This window comes from Ictalurus furcatus, chromosome 14 (genome assembly GCF_023375685.1).
Source record: "Ictalurus furcatus strain D&B chromosome 14, Billie_1.0, whole genome shotgun sequence".
In the NCBI taxonomy this organism is placed as follows: domain Eukaryota; kingdom Metazoa; phylum Chordata; class Actinopteri; order Siluriformes; family Ictaluridae; genus Ictalurus; species Ictalurus furcatus.
Window position 1 is genome coordinate 11,500,994 of NC_071268.1, and position 19,930 is coordinate 11,520,923.

Sequence of the window (19,930 nt, forward strand, 5' to 3'; positions counted from 1 at the left end):
AATACTACTGAAATTTATACAAATATAATTATAACACAGTATTGAATCTCAGATGTACACTGTACACTGTGCACACAGAGTAGTAGGTAGGCTGTACAGCTTCACTGTTTTGTACAGTACCTTATGTAGGGCACAAGCAAAGCGAAGTAAAAGATGGTGGAAGTAAAAGTAAATGATGGGAAATTCTACTGGGATAATGGGGAAGAAATATAAAATCCAGCTCAATCGTATTTAGAGTCCATTTCTGTGTGTAAATAAATGAAAAAACTAATCTGAACATCTGTGACTTTACCTTTTAAATCCATCATAAAATACTTTTGAAAAGAGAAAGAAACTTATAATAACAAAATCAAAAGACACTGATATAGTGGCCAAGCTAACATGTGATTTATTATAACTTTAACCTATAGTTAAAACGGCTTTAACATCTGAGACCATCAAATATTTTAACCTTATCATTTCTAATACACTGGTAAATTAGGTTTAGGCACCACAGTGAGTTTCTACCCAATACCCAACTGGGTTGCTTTACTAGCTGAACTGCATTCTAGCTTATATCTGCAGAGAGAACTGGCTACATATCAACATTTTAGTAACTGTTATTTATAATTAGCAGAAGAGATGACATCAATTATGACTGCAGCTTCAGTGTTCATCTATCTATACTTGGTAACTTTAGCCTTTTTTCTCTAAAAGTCATATGTTCCACAAGCAAATGCACTTAAAGGAAATCAGTTTACAAATATACAGTATTATACATCCAACCCGACCAAATGACAGACACCCTAAAGCTTTAAAGCCTTAAACATTCAAAACTGCCTTTAAATAGTTTAGCAGAAAAACAGTGACTAAAATATATACAGTGTCTAATTATAAATAATTATAACAGGCATGATGTACAGTCGAGCTTTTCTTTTAGCTGAATATGAAGACTTACAGAGCCTCCTCTCGTCACACACTGTTTTATTCAATTGCATGATTGATGCATGTTCACACACTACTAACTCCCACAGCTCAGAGAGACATGATGTCAATAATGACTGCATTGGACTGCCTTTAGCCAGCCTGTGTCCTAACAATTAATGAGAAAATACTGTAGATTAGTCATTCTCAGCTTGATAAAACCAGCCGTTAGCACAAAGTTTCTATTCTAATCCCATGGTTTGAGAAATAAAGAGATTCTTATTGATGTGTTATTTATTATTTGTTACATTTATACAAAAAGGTAATTAGTTACAAACCTAAAAAAATGAGGATTGAGAAAATGACCTATACCATCCCTTATATAAGAATTATGGATGTACTGTATGTATGTATGTATAGATAGATAGATAGATAGATAGATAGATAGATAGACACACACACACATTTTTGTTAAACCACCAAATTTTCAAAGTTGTAAAGGACATTTTTTTATACATAATTATTTCCTAAAAGTAATAACAGCATGTGTAATATTCACATAAAGGTTTTGTCATATCAGTTACTATGTATTTACAGAAATGATTACTTGTATTCATTTCATATTCAGCCTTAAATTATTCCACAGTTGCACCAACCTCGCAGTTAACACATAAGCTTCTATGTACTTGAATTTGCAATATATAAGGAATGGAAGTACATATCAGACATTATCAGACATTATCAGAACCATAATTACTACACAAATACGTATTAAGTAGTAGGTAGTTACCAAATAATAAAATAAAGTGCTACCACAATGTTAATGAACCATTACCATTATTTGTGCATAAGTACTATTAATTAAGCTAATGATCTGTTAATTCAGCTAATGATTCACAGCTATATTTTTGTTTCCATTTTGCAATCCTGCAGTGAAAAACACAGACCTTCGGTCTGATTGGCCATTTTCCATCAGTTGCACACATTAAATTGTCTTATTATGTTCAATCAGGTGTCTATACATTGTGTAATGTAGTTATAATTTTTATACTATACATTTAAATGCATTTATATATCATTAGTTTAGTTAAGAGACCATTAGCTCAATTAACAGCACTAATGCACAATTAGCCTCCTGGGATGTTTTACGAGATTATCAGTTCATTAGATATTATAACCATTAAGTAGCAGATAATTAAAAAGCATATAGACTACCTAATGAGAAATGAAACTATTGGTTAAAAGTGCATTCACTGAGTCATTGCTAAATACTATTCTATTAATTTGTTAAATGAGTTTAATAATTGTTATGAGTTATCAATTACTTTAAAAGCATAACAAAAATTATTGATATGCAACCCTTAAAAAAGAAGACAGTCATCACTGCTGAACCAAAAGTCCAGGGGGTGGAGCTGGACCTGATCCAACTCCTCCTATAAACCTAACCCTAATCCTAATCCTAACCCACAAGACTGTACAACAAGGGGGAAAACACACTTATCCTGTTGAAACACACTGAATTATCTTCCCCCCCTGGACCTTTTGGTTTGATTCCATCAAGGTAGGATAATTTGGATCAGGTCAGACTCCAACCCCTGGAATTTTTTTGGTTCAGGAGGGAGGGGTAACTGTTTAAAGGAACAGTTTGCATTTTTTTAGTGCCACCTACTGGCAAATTGCTATTGCAACTAAAACCTTTCCAAAACTTTCAACTGAGTACACCCCATGTTAAAACTATGCATGCATATCATATTGCCTTACAAGGAAAAGGGGCAGAGGTACGCAGTTCTGTTCCAACTTGGGGCGGAGTTCATTTCTGGGACCAAAAATGATAAAGAGAAGTCTGAAATAAAGAATTGATACATACCCAATGTACAGTAATTCAGTAGACACTGTACATTTCCCCCTAGGAATTTTTAACATTGTAGAGTTAATATAGTTACCATATTTATTATTGATTTTAAAAACGAATAATCGTTTCTTTAATGTCAAGTGTTACCCATGGAGCATGATGCCTTTACGTACTTCTGTGTCTTCTCTCCCTCTGCCTTATGTTTCCTGCCTCATCCTCCTTCTATTTTTCATTTTTTTTTTAAAAAAATCTGTTCTTGGGTCAAGATTTCTCTTAGTTCTTCATTCTCTTTGACATTTATACTCACTCTCTCTTTGTGAGAGGATGAGACAGAGGTGACAATAGTTAGACATCATCTGTCTGCTTCTTTAAGATAAGTAGACAGACAACAGACAAGAAGTCATTAAGGGACTGTGGGAGGTAGATATGCGCACACGCACACACACACACACACACTGCCAGTAGAAAGTATGTCACCCACTCCAGAAGGTGAGTATGTGATTTATTTGGCACAGAAGCACAGGGTATGATATGAGCTCCTCTGCAGTGTGATTGGTCAAAAGATGCAGTGTTCAGAAATTACAATGATTAAGTGTGCACGGCAGGTAACATCTGCTGTCCAATATACACACGACCGAGTTAATTCAGGTTTTCTTCCCTTCAAGCCAATATGAATGTAATATATATATATATATATATATATATATATACACACACACACACACACACACACACATTACAGTATATAGTGTATATGGTAATAAAGTAGATACTATTAGATGAAATAATTCAGTGTATCTTTCATTTCCAGCTAAGGATCAGGATTTAGATCAGAAAATTAGGGCGTTTTGTATGTGATAATAATATAATGATAATAATTCACAAAATATACACTTTTTAGAAAAGTGTAAAACAAGTCACGAAAGCAGCACCGCACTCTCCAGCACCAGGGCAAAGAGATTTTGAAGCCCAGCATCTGTAGGCAGTCTCATGTGATGCACAAGAGGATAAAGTGAGGGATTGAAGTGCAGAGAGAAAATTTCAATTTTCATATTCATATTGTGTTTCACTTTGCATCAACAATCACTCAATCCCTCTATTTGAAACTCAAATATCATATGAGCACACCTGCAGGCAAAATTCCATAAAAAAGACCTCTATTCCCTTCATCCTTCCCAAAGCCTTGTTTGTGTCTCTCTCTCTCTCTCTCTCTCTCTCTCTCTATCTATCTCTCTCTCTTTAGTGTGACAACTTAATCAGATACACTCACACTGCAAAAGCTCCTTGCCATGAGAGGTGGAAAAATGAACCTCTGTTAGTGACGGCATGCTTGTTTGCACGCTTGGGGGGAAAAGAGAAACACCTGCGTCCTCTCAGCTTCTAAAATATTCATTTCATCTTCTTTCTTCTCTCTTACCTCCAGCAACATCCAGAATGTGTTCAAACATTTTAATTCCATGATTAAATTGCAATTCTCTGCATTGTTACCGGAGCTGAAGGGATCCGTGTTACGGCATTGAGTCTTATGAGCTCAGACCTTCAACTGCTATTCAGATCTCCAACATTTAAAACTAGCCACGTTTCCCAGGAATGGGTAGCATTCAAACATCTGACCTGACCAAAGTACAAGATGTGTTATAGTCAGCTGGCTAATCCACAGTATGATTACTTATAATGTATGTTTAAAAGTGTGTAGTAAGAGTAGGATACAGTTATATCAGAGGTTAAATAACTTAATGGCCCATATGTAGAGTTGGGGTACTCGATCCTGGACTTGGACTTCCAGATGGAAGCATTACAGATTCTGAGTTAAGTGGGTGTGTGGAGTCAGATACACTCCTTGTTGCTCTTCTGTGCATTGCCAGAAAATACAGTTTATCAAGCTGTGTGTGTTGGCGTCCTGTTATTTTTTCCTGCTGTTCTCACTATCCTCTGCAACTTATTTTTATTCCTCACTCCTAAGTTACCACACCTGACTATTTTAATGTTTAATATTACACTCTCAACATGACTTTTGTCTACCATTTCCAAAACTAATTGACTAACATCAAAACACTTAAGTTTACGCATAAGAAATAACCTTTGACCTGCTTTCCTTAAAATATAGTCTACATTCTCACAAAAACTAAACCTTGTATCCAAATACGTTCCCAGATATTTAAAACTTTCCACAATCTCAACAACCTGCTCATTTAACACATGTTGTTCACCAGAATTAACATTGAAAATCAGCTCTTCTGTTTTCCTAACATTTATGTGCAAGGCATTCAGTTTACACCAGTCTTCAAGAACAACCACATTTTTTAAATATGTTTGCTCACTGTTTACTTGATTTTTCGAACAAATTTGCTCCGTATCATCAGAACCATATCATCAGAACCAGATCATCAGTGAACCATATCATCATCAACCATATCATCAGAACCATATCATCAAAACCATCTCATCAGAACCATATCATCAGCGAACAATATCATCAGAACCATATCATCAGCGAACAATATCATCAGAACCATATCATCAGAACCATATCATCATCAACCATATCATCAGAACCATATCATCAGCGAACAATATAATCAGAACAATATAATCAGAACCATATCATCAGAACTATATCACCAGCAAACAATATAATCAGAACAATATCGTCAGAACCATATCATGAGCGAACAATATCATCAGAACCATATCATCAGAACCATATCATCAGCGAACAATATCATCAGAACCATATCATCAGCGAACCATATCATCAGAACCAGATCATCAGCGAACCATATCATCAGAACCAGATCATCAGAAAACCATATAATCAGAACCAGCTCATCAGAACCATATAATCAGAACCAGATCATCAGAACCATATCATCCGCGAACCATATCATCAGAACCATATTATCACCGAACCATATCACCGAACCATATCATCAGAACCAAATCATAACCATATCATCAGCGAACCATATCATCAGAACCATATCATAACCATATTATCACCGAACCATATCATCAGAACCATATCATAACCATATCATCAGCGAACCATATCATCAGAACCATATCATCAGCGAACAATATAATCAGAACCATATCATCAGCGTACTTAAACAGACCAGCTGTATGACTCTTATTTTGTAACTCATTGGTACAGTATATGACAGATATTAAAGTCCCCAAGAATAAACGCCAGCTGGTCTACAGATCTCTACAAAACATCATTGACACATTTTGTAATTTTATCAGCCGCTTCAGTAGCTTTTGTTCCTGGCACATAGACAAGAATCACCGTAATCTGCCCAAACTCTCAGGGTAAATAGAAGGGTCTTATTGCAACCGAGATGATCTCATAATCGCGGGTGCAACTCTTGTCCAATATTTTATATTGTGCTGCCCAGTTATTGTTCAAATATAGACAGAGTCCACCACCAGTTGATTTTCCCGCTGCTGTATAGTCCCAATCTGCTCTAATAAGGCTGTAACCATCCAGATCAATATTGCAGTTAATCTCCGTCAACCAAATCTTCTGTCTTAACCCTAATAGTTAGTTCATCAAGTTTGTTATTTAGGGATTGGGCATTAAAGAGAGTAATCATAGGAATTTGGCAGGAGTGTGACGGGCTTTTTGTCCGCGCAATCTGTTTTTAATGCCACCCCTTGAGCCCCGTTTCTTTATTTTACCTATACGTTGTGTCACGCCAGTGTTTTTTTACATTTATATTGCCTTTGGTTTGTGAAGGGTAAAATATTTATTTAACAGCTCAGTGTTGAGTTTACAATTTCAATTTCAAATCTTTTGTCAATTTAATTACTTTCTGGACTCGTACTGGCCATTAAGGACTCGGACTTGAGTCCAACTCAGCCCCTTTTGGACTCGGGACTCGGTTGGTTAAGGACTTGGTTTCGACTCAAACTCGACAATGGTGGACTCGGACCCAACACTACCCATATGACCACCAGTAGCTAGTTGCAGCAGTTGAACTAAAATCTATCTAAAGTCTAAAAGAGTCTAAAGTCTGTTTCTCATAATCTGTAGCCAATAAGTAACACAGTTTAACACAAACAAGAAACATCATTTATTATGATACACAGCAAGATGGCACCTATCCAAAACCCAGTATTGGTATCGGCCTGATACCAGCAAGAATTGGTGGATCAGATATCAAACAAAACATGTCTGATATTGGATCATGTAACAATGGCAAAGACTGGAATTGGATTTGGGGAAAAAAAATTTTTGGAACTTAAAGTTTCAGTAACTGTATGGGTGTGAGGAAAAAGAAAAATGGTATCATGCCATCAGTATTGTCTAGTGTTCTTGTCTTTTAGTGTTTTACATTTTATATTTATTTGTTAGACAAGTCATGTTTGTTGAATCAACCACAGTTCAACATACAGTGCTGTGAAAAAGTAAACGTGTGAATGAGATTTCTTCCGTTTTTGTGTATATCTCATAGTAAATAGTTTTAGATCTTCAAACGAATACAACATAAAAGAAAGGCAGCCTGAGTAAACATGCAATACAGTTTTTATTTATTTAATTTTTTATTGAAGCAAAAAAAGTTCTCCAACACCTATCACCAATGTGAAAAACTAATTGCCCCCTTAAACTTAAGATTTGTTTGTGCCACCTTTAGCAGCAATAACTGCAACCAAAGGCTTCCGATAACTGGAGATCAGTCTTTCACTTACTTCTAGGACTAGGACTTACTCCTATGTTTGGATCAATGTCTTGCTGTATAATCCAGCTGTGCTTGAGTTTCTACTCACACCCTCACACTTCCACCACCATGCTCGACTGTAGGTATGATGTTCTTTTTGTGGAATTCAGTGTTTGGTTTACGCCAGATGTAACGGGACTCCTGTCTTCCAAACAATTCCACTTTCGACTCATCAATCCACAGAACATTCTCCCAAAATGTTTGAGGATAATCTAGGTATGTTTTGGCAAAATTCAGATGAGCCTGAATGTTCTTCTGGGTTAGCAGTGGTTTTCACCTTGCCACTGTTCCATGGATGCCATTTTTGTCCAGTGTCTTTCTGATAGTGGAGTCATGAACAGTGACTTTTATTGACACAAGAGAGGCCTGTAGTTCCTTTCATGTTGTCCTTGGCTCTTTTGTGACGTGCTGGATGAGTAGTTGCTGTGCACTTGGAGGAATTTTGGAATTCACTACTGAGTTTTTTCATTTGGAGATAACGGCTCTCACTGTGGTTCTTTGGAGTCCCAGAGCCTTTGAAATAGCTTTGTAACAATTCCCAGATTGATGTATTTCAATCACCTTCTTCCTCATCATTTCTGGAATTTCTTTCAACTTTGGCATAATATGTTACTGAGTAAGACCTTTTCACCAACTTCATGCTGTTGAAAAAGTTCTATTTAAGTGTTGATTTGCTTGAGCAGGGTTTGCAGTAATCAGGCCCGGTTGTATCTAGTCCAGCTGAACCCCATTATGAATGCAGTTTCATAGATTTGGGGGATTAGTACCTACGGGGGCAAACACATTTTCACACAGGCCCAGTTGGTATTGGATAACTTTTTTTGCTTCAATAAATGACATTATCATTTAAAAACTGTATTTTGTGTTTACTCAGGTTGCCTTGGTTTTATCTTAGATTTTGTTTTCATTTCTGAATCAATTTAGTATGACATATACACAACAACAGAAGAAAAAAATCAGCAAATATTTTTTCACAGCACTCTAGACAAATGAACTAAATCCAAAATGTTTGTTCTTTATCTATAGCCAGTCCTTTAAATTTGACCTATACGTGACAAACGAGAAAGCTAATTATAAAGCTACATAACTTACATACTTTATCCAAACTTGTCCTCCAAGGTTACATTCATGTATTTCATTTCACTTCACATTGTCTTATACTTGAAATTTGACATGACTCAATAAAAATTATAAAGTTGAATTCTATGGACGAATGAAATTAAACCACGTTGACCTTACACTTTCCATTTTTTTCTTTTTAATCCATGTCCTTTCATTCATTCATTCAACTCCATTATCCTGGTGTGGGTGGCAGTAGGTCCAGAACCACCCTCTATCCAAAATATACCCTGGATAGAATGCCAGTCCATCGCAGGACACCATGCACACACAGTTGCACACTCAATCACATAGGAGCAAATTAGCATAACCAATCCACCTACTTTAGCATGTTTTTAGGAGGTGGGAGGAAACTGGACCCATTTTTTTTTTTTTGACAGATTTTGAAGCATGCATTGCACACAATTAGAATAGTCATAAATTATAAGTAATAATGTGAGAGTGGATTGACAGTATTTGTGCAACTGTTTACATTTTTTTGTAGTCTATAAATTTACATGTAGTAACAGTTTAAGTATGTACAAAACTACAGTAAATTGTTAGTTTGAACTGGCTGCAGAAATTTACTGTACACACAATCAATTCAGTGCCTTTTTTATTGACTACTGTGATTTCTTATTTGTTTAGCTGTAATTATTCTACAGTTAAATGTTAATCATTTGTATGGAACTTTGACACACTTGTGCTCTAAAATCTACCAGAGTCTGACGTCCAACTGTGATGATGAGTGGAAGCTCAGAAGTAGAGATTCTGACCTAGTGACCAGAAGATTTTGAATTCAAATCCTAGCACTGCCAGGAATCCAATGAGCGACCCTTGAGCAAAATGATTAATGTTTATCTATTCATTTGCTTGCTTGGTTTGTATCTCAGCTGTAAGCTGCTTTGTCTAAAAGCATCTGCATAATTGTATGTCATAACTGGCTTGGTAATAAAAGGTCTTAAATTTGCTTTTTGTGTTGTTAAATGATTATTTTTTTATCAGCCATCTAAAGTACCATAGAGCTAAATGCCTTCCAGATGCAACAGGATTAAGGTCAATACAAATTGTTTGAGATTAATATAACACATAAAATCTGAACATTGAGCTCTATCTATCTATCTAAGCTTTTTTCAGTACACTTATTTTGGCTTATATTTATGTTACTTATTTATTTCTATCGATTTCTTCATGTTCCTTTAGGCTTGTGTAGAATCGTGCTAGCGTCAGTCAACTGCTAAGTTGCACGTACAAAGAAAGAGATAGAGAGAGAGCGAGAGAGAAAGCATGACCTTTTCAGACCTCGCTCTTGATGCTTGTTTTTATTAGAAATTTGAAAAGCTCACAGAATCCAGTTATAGAAGAGAGCAAGGCAGAGGAGCGAGGTACCAAGGGAAAAGAGAGAGAATGTGTGACCTTGTGTCACTTTTCCTTCCTCTTCTGGTCATCTTCCTCCGTTGCCCCATTACTCACTGTCTGTATCTGACCCTTGCAACCTTTTGTTTACGCTCCCTCCACACTCACTCATCTTTATTTCACTACCACTACAACTTTCTATCATCTGGTTTCTTCCTTTCTTTCTCTCTAATCTTCCTAAAGATTGGCAAATGGTCTAAAAAAACAAAATGAAAAACTTAATTTAGTTGGTCGTTTCATGTGCGTTGAGTAACATCATTATATCCCAAGGTGGTCTACGCACATAAACACATAGATATAAGTGCAATAAAGGGAAGAAACATTTTAATGCCTGGTTTCACACTGAAGCTAAGCAGGGTTGAGTCTGGCCAGTACCTGGATGGGAGACCTTCTGGGAAAAACTAAGCTTGCTGCTGGAAGTGGTATTAGTGAGGCCAGCAGGGGGCGCTCACCCTGTGGTCTGTGTGGGGCTTAATGCCCCAGTATAGTGACGGGGACACTATACTGTAAAAACAGCACAGACATTAAACCGAGGTCCTGACTCTCTGTGATCATAAAACAATCCCAGGACACTTCTTGTAAAGAGTAGCAAAAAGCTTTTTGAGTTTTTGCACGGAAAAATTGGTAACGAGAAATAAGTGGGTTACTAGGAAGTGGGTTATCTACTTATATATGCTGATCACTTTTGATAAAATGCTTGTAGCTCTTGGTGTTCCAGTGGCCCACAGGCGGGCCTGTAATGTTTTGGCAACGTTATTAGGAGAACTTTGTCATTTACACAGCTCTACATATTACGTATGTACTCATTCAATATACCGTTGGAAAGCTAAGAATCTTGTAATTCGACTGATGTAAACTGTCAAGATAGAATCACAACAGCAGCTACAATCAATGTCTTTGTCATACCACAAGCATACAAACAAAGGAACACCAACCGGAGCCAACTCACCTATGAAGCCAGATAGCGGTCCACTGAAACATAACATCCCGACAAAACAGTCTTGTTACACTGCCAAAGGACCAAACAATCTAATTTTTAAAAATATTTAGTCCTAAACATTTTACATCATTAAATCCACAATAACTGCTGCTGCATCATTCCAACTTATCTCAGAAGACCTTGTTGTTCTCCATATCTCCACAGCGCGTGAGTGAACACACCTACACGCCAGAGCTTAAAACGGCCCCCGGGGCTGTGACCTATCGAATGACACCTCATTCAAACCAATGAGAGCTTCCATGTCCTGTCTATGGGCTTCAAAATCCAAAGAGAATCTGTGCTTCAGCAAGCTCATTCCCCCTATCCTATGTGAAAAGCACGAGCTGTATAATGGCAGCTGTGAAGCTGACTGGACCATCGTGTAGCCAGTGAATTGCTGAAAAGAATAATACCTTGCTTCACATGTGTGTTTCAACACTTCAACTTAAAAGTCCCTCTGTAAAGCTCTGTAACCAATTGCACAAGAGCGCATAAAAGTGCATAAAGGTTTCAATTATGAATATACATATGAAAATACATATAAATATACATTTTGTAGATTGCTGGATATGTGATATGCTAATTATAAGAAAAATCAAGAGTAGCAGCCTTTTTATCCTAGTTATGTGAACATGGTTACCAAGGGCCCTTGGGAGTCTCCAAAAGGTAGAAAAAAGGAAAGACTTTTAGACCTTAGAAAAACGTGTAAAATCTAAATTTTATTTGGTATTGTTATCAAATTTGAACTTGGACTAGGAAAGGCTTCATGCTGTGGTCCAGTTGTGTTTCTCAACTAATAGCTCCCAGCTGTAGGCATCTGCAAGCCTCTGTATGCAAAAAAAAAATATATATATATTATATATATATATATATATATATATATATATATATATATATATATAATATATATAACACTCTTCTGCTTCAGTGTGCTCAAACCTCTATTACTCAATACCAGTAGCACTTACAGTGATTCTGACTTCTGGGAACAAAACTTCACCGTGTCCCATTTCAAAAGAGGCCAAAACCATACATGCATTCCAAATGGTTGAAGAACAGCTTTAATTTTACTTGATTTTAATTTTCATGGGGTTCAAATCTTATCAGAACACGACTGAGATACAATCTGCATGAAAACAATTTTAATGTATTCACAAAGCAGAAGCATATCAATTACACGGTTGGTGGTATGACTAATAATTTAAAATATAATTAAAAATATAGAAGACAATTAAAAGAGCAAAGTGAGTATACATTTGAAAAGACTATTATCGCTTCTGTCTGTATATCTGCCAGCTCTCTGTCTCTTCTCCTCCCTTTGCTTTCCCTCCGTTTAGGTCTTCTCTGTGCTAATCTCCTTGCCTGTCACTTTATCTCCTTATTCGTCTCTTATCTTTGCTCTGTCTCTGTCTCTGCAGGTTTCATTCTAACCTGCAATCTGTGTGATAGGCGAATATGATTTAAGTGGTGATAAAACTACAAGCACTCAGACAGCATCATTTCATGCTATCTCTGTTCTTGGGTTCTTTAGAGCTCTCCTAAGAGTAGCAGAACCTTTACCAGGTGGAAATGTGGTTACAGTAGGACAGCACATGCTACACTCAGAGGCCCTGTTTACACTAGCACGTTTTTTTTTTTTTTGTTTTAAAATGCATAACTGTTGCCACGGTTAAGCCCGTCATCTACACTACACTACTAGTTTTAACTGAGACTTTTGGAAATGCCGAAGACCCTGTTTTAGTTTGAAAACTCTGCTCTCGCGTTTCAGTGTAAACAGACCAAAACGAAAACTTTTGAAAACGAAGGCGTGGCTTCGTCCACTTTCGCCCCCTGATTGGGTCTTCTGGATCATTGCGTATCCTTCCCTGATTCGTCAAGCCCCTACCATATGACCATTACACTACCTTGATCATATACACAACAACACGGAGACTGAACCGCAAGCTTTGTTGTCATTCTTAGCAGAAATTGTGCAGTTAAATTCTGTATTTTATAATACTGCAGCTGCCTACATGCACGAGAGGCGAGCTATGATAAGAGAAATTGGCAACACATCTCATTTCAAGCGGCGTAAGCCCTACATGGACCGCCGGTTTGTTGTGCCTGCCGGTGACTAGCAACCAACTTCCTGTTTACACTTGTACGCGCATGCCCAGTGTGCATGAATGGTCATGTGACATGCATAGTCGGTCGTGTAGTGTGGACGGACATCATTTCTGAAACACAGCGGAAATGCCAGCGTGGACGAGGATCGTTTTCATTTTAAAACGCCGTTTTATAACGAAAGCGCAGTAGTGTAAACAGGGCCTCACTTTCTCTCACTGTCTCTTGTTCAACTTTTCTAGCTCACTGCATGTTCATTTTCCTCAGCACGTGGCCGGAACAAACTGCACCATCTCTCTGCTCTCCAAATTCTCCCTGTAATCACTCACTTTGACCCATTTATCTCTTTTCTCACTGTTTAATTTGAGTTCCTACTCAGAGTTCAAGCTTCAATCCATCCAAGCCATCAAAGTAATTCAAGTTGAAGTATTATCCATTGACTTTGAAGTATGAGCTCCCCACCAGCCCACCCAATTTGTGTGTCTGTGTGTGTGTGTGTGTGTGTGTGTGTGTGAGAGAGAGAGAGAGCAAGAGAGAGTGCCTGAATAGATATATTCACATCAGCATTAAAAAATTACCAAGGCCCTCAGTTTCAAATCAATAATCCCATCGTAATCCCCCACGATGTATTCGGCACTAAGTAATGGATGTGCCCTTGACCCAGGACATAAAGCAATATAATCATAAAAATAAATAAGTAAACGTCCAGTATACATTGTGTTCACCTGAATGATTTGCTATATAAATAATATTAATGGAAGTCATAATTTTTTCATGGAAACACAAATCCCCTTCCCATGCTTGCTTAACCTCCTGGTACTTCTGTTTCAGATTTACAGACATTTTAATGCTCCAAAGGGGAAATGGTGTGTGTGTGTGTGTGTGTGTATATATTGTAACCCCTATAATTACAAAAAGACATTTAAAAAAATTTATACAGAAAGTTCTACAGAAAAATCTAGATGAAATTCTGTAGTGGTCGCTATTTTACTGAGATTTCCAACATAAACAAACTTACAAAACAAAAGTCCACGAATGTGAATATGACCACTATAATGTAAATCCACAAATGAATATTCATAATGCTTAATTTGTAGGAAAAAATGAAGCTGAATAGTTATTTTCAGCATTTTCATTTACTTAATTAATGTAAGGGTTTATTATTTTATTAACATTACTTATGGCTTATTTTACCACAGCGCTGTTGAATTCTCGATTCTGATTGGCTGACAGACGTTCTGAGGTGTGCAATTATTTTTTAGTACAAGCACAACTAAAGTAGTTCCAGTCAGGTCTTGACCGCATTATAGTTCCATATCACTTCGCCAAGTCAACTGAACTACTGGAGAAGTTAGCCTACTGTCCACCACAGCACACACATTTAACAACTAACTAAATGACAGAAATACAGTATGTAAAGAATCAGTGATGACGGGAACCTGAATTATTAGAAAATTAACGTGCACCCGAGGTGGTAATGCGGCCACGATGCGAAGCGGAGGCTTGAGCCATTGATAAGTAGTTATTGGAGAGAGAGCGAGAGAGAGAGAGAGAGAGAGAGAGAGAGAGAGAAGGAAAGAAAGTAAGAAAAAAGAGAGAGCACAAGTGATTGCAGTAATGAGGCAGAAAAGCCTCATTTTTGAACAAGTATCAATATTTATTTGTTTACTCGTTGTAATTTCTACAGTGATAAAAAATAAAAAACCCTGTGAACAAGTAGGCTTATCGATATTCATGTATTTATTTGTTCTATTTTTATATTATCAGCATGAAACAAAAAAAACAACATTTGAACTCTCTCTCTCAAACCTCGGTTACTCTCTCTAAAATCTTGGAATCATCAACGGAGGCTTGAGATGGGATGCGTAATAAATTAGTTCCACACACAAGAGCATTTTAAGGACAAAAACCTGACAAATGTCTTGGAATAAAACATCTGAACAATGTCTTGAGGCGTGGTAACTGTAATATAAGCGGAATAATCGACTCCAGTCGGTTGAATTATTAGAAAATAATGCACACCTGAGGTGTACCGGGTGCATTATCACCTAGAGGTGTGCATTATTTTCTAATAAGTCAATGGCCGGTAGTCAATTATTCCTTACTTAATGCTAAATATGAATGTACCACCTAATACAATGCAATATGTTAACAGTTTGTGGTTGTTACTTATTAGTAGAAATCTATATACAATTTAAAGACTATTAACTTTATTTTCACTTTATCTGGATGGTTAAGGTTATGGTTGTTAAAGTTTAGTAGATCAGCTATAAACTATCAACTTGTTCCTTCTGCTGTCCTTTACTTGGAAAGTCAAGTTTATAGCTCATTATGTTCAATAAATCATTTAATATCATCTTGTATTTAATCCTATTAGAAAATCAAATTGAGTTATACTGGACTCTATTGATACGCTGTTGATTGATGTTGAGAATCAATTAATAGGCGGGTTCATGCTAGTCCTATATAGTAAGTTTTTAGAGTTTCTAAAGTTAATTATTCATATAAAGTGTCTATTGGTTATTACTACTAAATAATGTAGTAAATGTGTGAACTTTAATGTAAATTGTTAATAAAAAACATTTTAATAATTCTTATCTTTTAATAATTTAGAATAAAAATTGTTCAAGCTGTTCTGAGCATAATTTTTAAAGGGAAGTTGGTTCATTGGTAACTGCCATTATGAGCTGACCTAAAATTGTCACAGTGAAAAATGATCAATTAGTTTTGTTTTTTTTTTATCCAGTAAGCATAACCTTTTTGCGACTATTCATTTTGATCAGCCATAAACCTAAAACATGTGAATAAGTCAGTAAGATTAACCTGGAAATTGGAAATACAGACACTGGTTATACTGTATCTGTGGTCTGGTGGTTTGTGCTTGATTGGTCTATCAGTAAGGTAAAGCGTGTCATGAAGGCACAGCGTATGATTGGTTAGTGCATCGTCAGAGAAGCTTGAGATTGGCTCTTACCACGTCCTTGCGGCTGAGCACCTCCAGGATGTTGTTGAGAAGCTCAACGCTGTTCCGCCTCTCATCCTGTGGCCCCTCCACCACATCATAAAATGCTCCACCCAGCTCCTTTAGCATCATGGGTAACAGGATGTCACGACAATCTGGAAATGACATCATGGTGGAACATTTGAAATGAAAGACCAACTATAAACACAGACAGGTGTGTGCATGCTGAAACTGTCCACATACTAATATACCGACAAAGTACCATTACAGTGATCCTGCATTTCCATGTCTTTCCTTGTATGTGTGTGTCTGTGTGTGTGAGTGATGGAGTGACCCTCACCCTCTCAGCAGAAACGTGAGGGTGCATTGTTAGTAATGAGCATCTAACGAGCCAGAAGCTAAACGAGTTTTTAATGTGCTGACTGTGCCTGGCAAGAGGGCTGTGGAGGTGAGACAGATGTATGCATCCTTAGGTAGTGTATGTGTCTGCCTTGTGCTCAGACAGAGATGGATACACAACCTCTCTCTGGAAATATCCATCCTCAGCCAGTGAATAACGAGAGCTTATCAGAATTCACAGTGTATGGGTTATGAATACAGAATCAATATTGATGCATATTGTTAACCATAAGCCTTCCACACAAGTCCAGACAAAATACACATCCCATTAGTTTCAAGGTAGTGACTAAATAATGTGTAGTATCACAGAGTAAAATCCCTCATCATAACTTAATAAGAAACTGGGATGCAGTAATGGTGAGTGCAGAAGGTCTAGAAAGTTCCAAGCAGAAGTAGAGCACCAGGAACAACAACAACAAAAAAAAAAGGAAAATGATACGTGCTGTATACTCTAACTATAGATTAGATAGTTCAAATACAGATATTACAAAACTATTCATAAATATGAAATTACTCAGCCTTGAATCACACAGTTCTGTTCTAGATGTTGTTTGAGGATATACTGTAGAGCTGTCTAGTGGGTTCATACAGAGAAATATGAACAAATATAGTACAGTCCAAAAAAAACCTGGATAATCGACTATAATTACCAAATAAATGATGTGTGGCGTAATGGAAACGAACTTGTCCCTTCATGCACCAGAGGACAGAAAGTGAAGGCGAATTGTAGCTGAAGGACAGAACCAATCCGACTGACTGGTGGAAGTAGAGAGTTTGTCTGGGTCTCAAAACTGCTAATAAGCTGTACATTACGCTGTCAGGACAGAGGACTTTGTGCTTTCCGGATTCTTGGTAACATGACAAGCTGTGTTTTTGTCTTGTTAACATCGAGAGAGAGAGAGAGAGGGAGAAAAAAGTGAGAGGCTAGTAAAGAAAAGACTGTTTATAGCTGCTATAATGTAAGTGATGACAGGAAGCTGTTTCACAGACCTCCACAAAATTAGACATGTCCTTCATTAATAAATAAATAAATAAATAAATAAAACTGCAAACGTATAAACTGATGTGGTTTAAGAGGAATAAAATACTTTGGATGCTGTTATATGTAGGAAAATAATCAACATCTTGGTAGAAACTCACAGCAAATTAGATTATTTTCCAATAACAATTCATCCTTCATGGTTTATTCCTTGCTTAAAGAACGTCTCAGGTACAAATCGTCTAGATTAGTACGCAGGCTGTGGTATGCAGTCTGAGACACAGCTTTAGCTTAAAGCCGTTTGTTGATTTTCTTCCATGCTCCACGAAACCCAGATTGCTTTGTACAAGGACATCGGTAGTTTTCATCTTTATAAAAGATGCTTAATTACACACTAGTGTTTTCCTGATCTGTTTGTGGCCGATTATAAATCACGTGTTTTATGCACTGGAACAGCATCCTGACAGTTGTATACAGATAAAATGGCAGCACTGTTCACCCAGCACTGCGGGCAATAAAACATGAGAGTGCAATAGTGAGAGTGAAATACATACCTCATATAAAATACAATTAAGCAAATGGCACCTGACAATGGCACTCATGATTTCAAACGTTACTGTTAATTTCATTTTCATATCAAAACCAGAGTGCACAAAGCAACAAATATTAAAGGCTTTATTCAAAGGATTTTACCAAAGGGTTAGTAGGAAGTACTCATCTGAACCTGCATTTATTATTTCATTTGGAGGTATTTCAGTTAATAAACCATTTAAGCACCACTGAGCTGAGGTGTAATAGCTGTCATAGTGCAGTGCTTCTGGATTAAAGTCCCACCGAGCAAATCAATGAACGAGAAGTGAGACACACAACAACAATTTGAAGCAAGACACCAAAATTACGATGCAGCATGTTACTCCACCATAATTCCTTTCTTGTTCCCTGTGACCTTTATCATCCACGGCTGGCCAGTGAGACATCACAGCTGTTTTTCAAGACCACTGTGGTTTAAGTAAAATAAGCCTGAATGCAAGTTCCATTTTACACCATCTCCAGGGCCACATAGGGTTAATTACTTTGCTCAAGGGCACAAAGGTAGAGATCAAGGGGAGACAGCAGAAACCTGTGTCCACATCTCCTAGTGAGGCTGTCCGCATCTGGTATGGAGCCTTGGTACCACATCTGTTCACTGCACCAGCAGCTGTTCACTCCCTATACATGGCAATTTGATTACTTTTTGCTGTCAGCAGTGAGTCAGTGTTTCTATTAGCCAAGAAAACGCCAGGACTGGAGGTGATGGTTATACCTATAGCATCTGGCATTCAACAAGACTTCAGCCTCTGCTGACCTGGCAGTGTGTGCTAGGAAATGTCTGCGAGAAATTTAATGGAACCTTAAAGGCCCCTAAACTAATAAAAAAGTGAAACTCATGTAGATGGATGCAAAGAGAGGCAGAGACAGCGATAGACAGACACAGAGAGCAAGAGAAATCTGCTAACAGCCTTTTTTTTTTTTTTTTTGTGCAATAGCTCAATTTTATTGTTCTACTATTACTATTATAAATAACGTGGGAAATATATGGAGACCAGGATCTGGATAAAACCTTGGTTGTATTCATATCCATCCTGTCTGTATTGTTATAGATAATCTCATCTTTAGAGCTCAGAAAGGCAAACAAGATGGTATCCAGTGCTAAATGCTAAACTCCCAAACACTGGCAGATACTTTTGCTGTTTTCTGCCTCCAGGCCTTCTGCCTTCTCTATCCCGCCTCCCCCCTGTGTGTGCGGAGTTTGCATGTTCTCCCCGTGCTTCGGGGGCTTCCTCCGAGTACTCTGGTCTCAACCCCCTGGCCAAAGACATGTGTAGTAGGTTGATTGGCATTCCCAAATTCTCTGTAGTGTGTGAACGTGAGTGCGAGTGTGGCCTGCGATGGGTTGGCATCCCGTTCAGGGTGTCCTCTGCCATGTGCACCGAGTTCCCTGGGATAGACCCCAGGCTCCACGCAAACCTGTGTAGGATAAGTGGTACAGAAAAAGGATGGATGGATGGATGTATAAAAACCTAATGAAGTTGAATACCTATTTAACTACATTTCTTAATACAGTCACTAATGTTATCAACTGGAAAACTGGTTTTCCACCAGTGGTCACTTTTTTATTTAAAGAATCAGTTGACAGCATTGAATCGTTTAGTCCGCTTGCTGGATTAAGCGACCGTTTTTAATAAAACTCCTTTATAGATTGAGTGAAGTGTAAGAATGGTGCAAGTAACAATTCTCATAAGATAACCCTGTTAATGACACAAGTGAATGTCTTGTGACTGATGTAATAAATGCTGGGGTATTAACTATGCAGTGAGTTAGCGTTAGAAAGCTTCCAAGCGAATGAGGATGCACTACGTTGTCTACTATGAATTCTGGGAGGTGAAGCTTCATGAGCATAATTTGGAAGTGGGGTAAAAATGTGTCACAGTGATCCTATTTCACTCTGTAAACCTGAATTCACATGCAAGTGTTGTAT

The 19,930-nt window shown here is 37.4% G+C and overlaps 1 protein-coding gene and 1 long non-coding RNA gene across 3 annotated transcripts in view; one reads left to right on the forward strand and one right to left on the reverse strand.

Annotated features, from left to right (window-relative positions):
- Positions 1–19,930, reverse strand: part of LOC128618716 (dedicator of cytokinesis protein 2) — a 131,755-nt gene that overhangs the window by 62,857 nt on the left and 48,968 nt on the right. For both annotated transcript variants that reach the window (XM_053642516.1, XM_053642515.1), the window contains exon 25: positions 16,047–16,189. In XM_053642516.1, the coding sequence (XP_053498491.1) occupies positions 16,047–16,189 (143 nt within the window). The remainder of the gene's footprint in view (positions 1–16,046; positions 16,190–19,930) is intronic.
- The window catches only part of LOC128618717 (uncharacterized), an 81,443-nt gene that overhangs the window by 34,280 nt on the left and 27,233 nt on the right, over positions 1–19,930 (forward strand). The window lies entirely within an intron of this gene.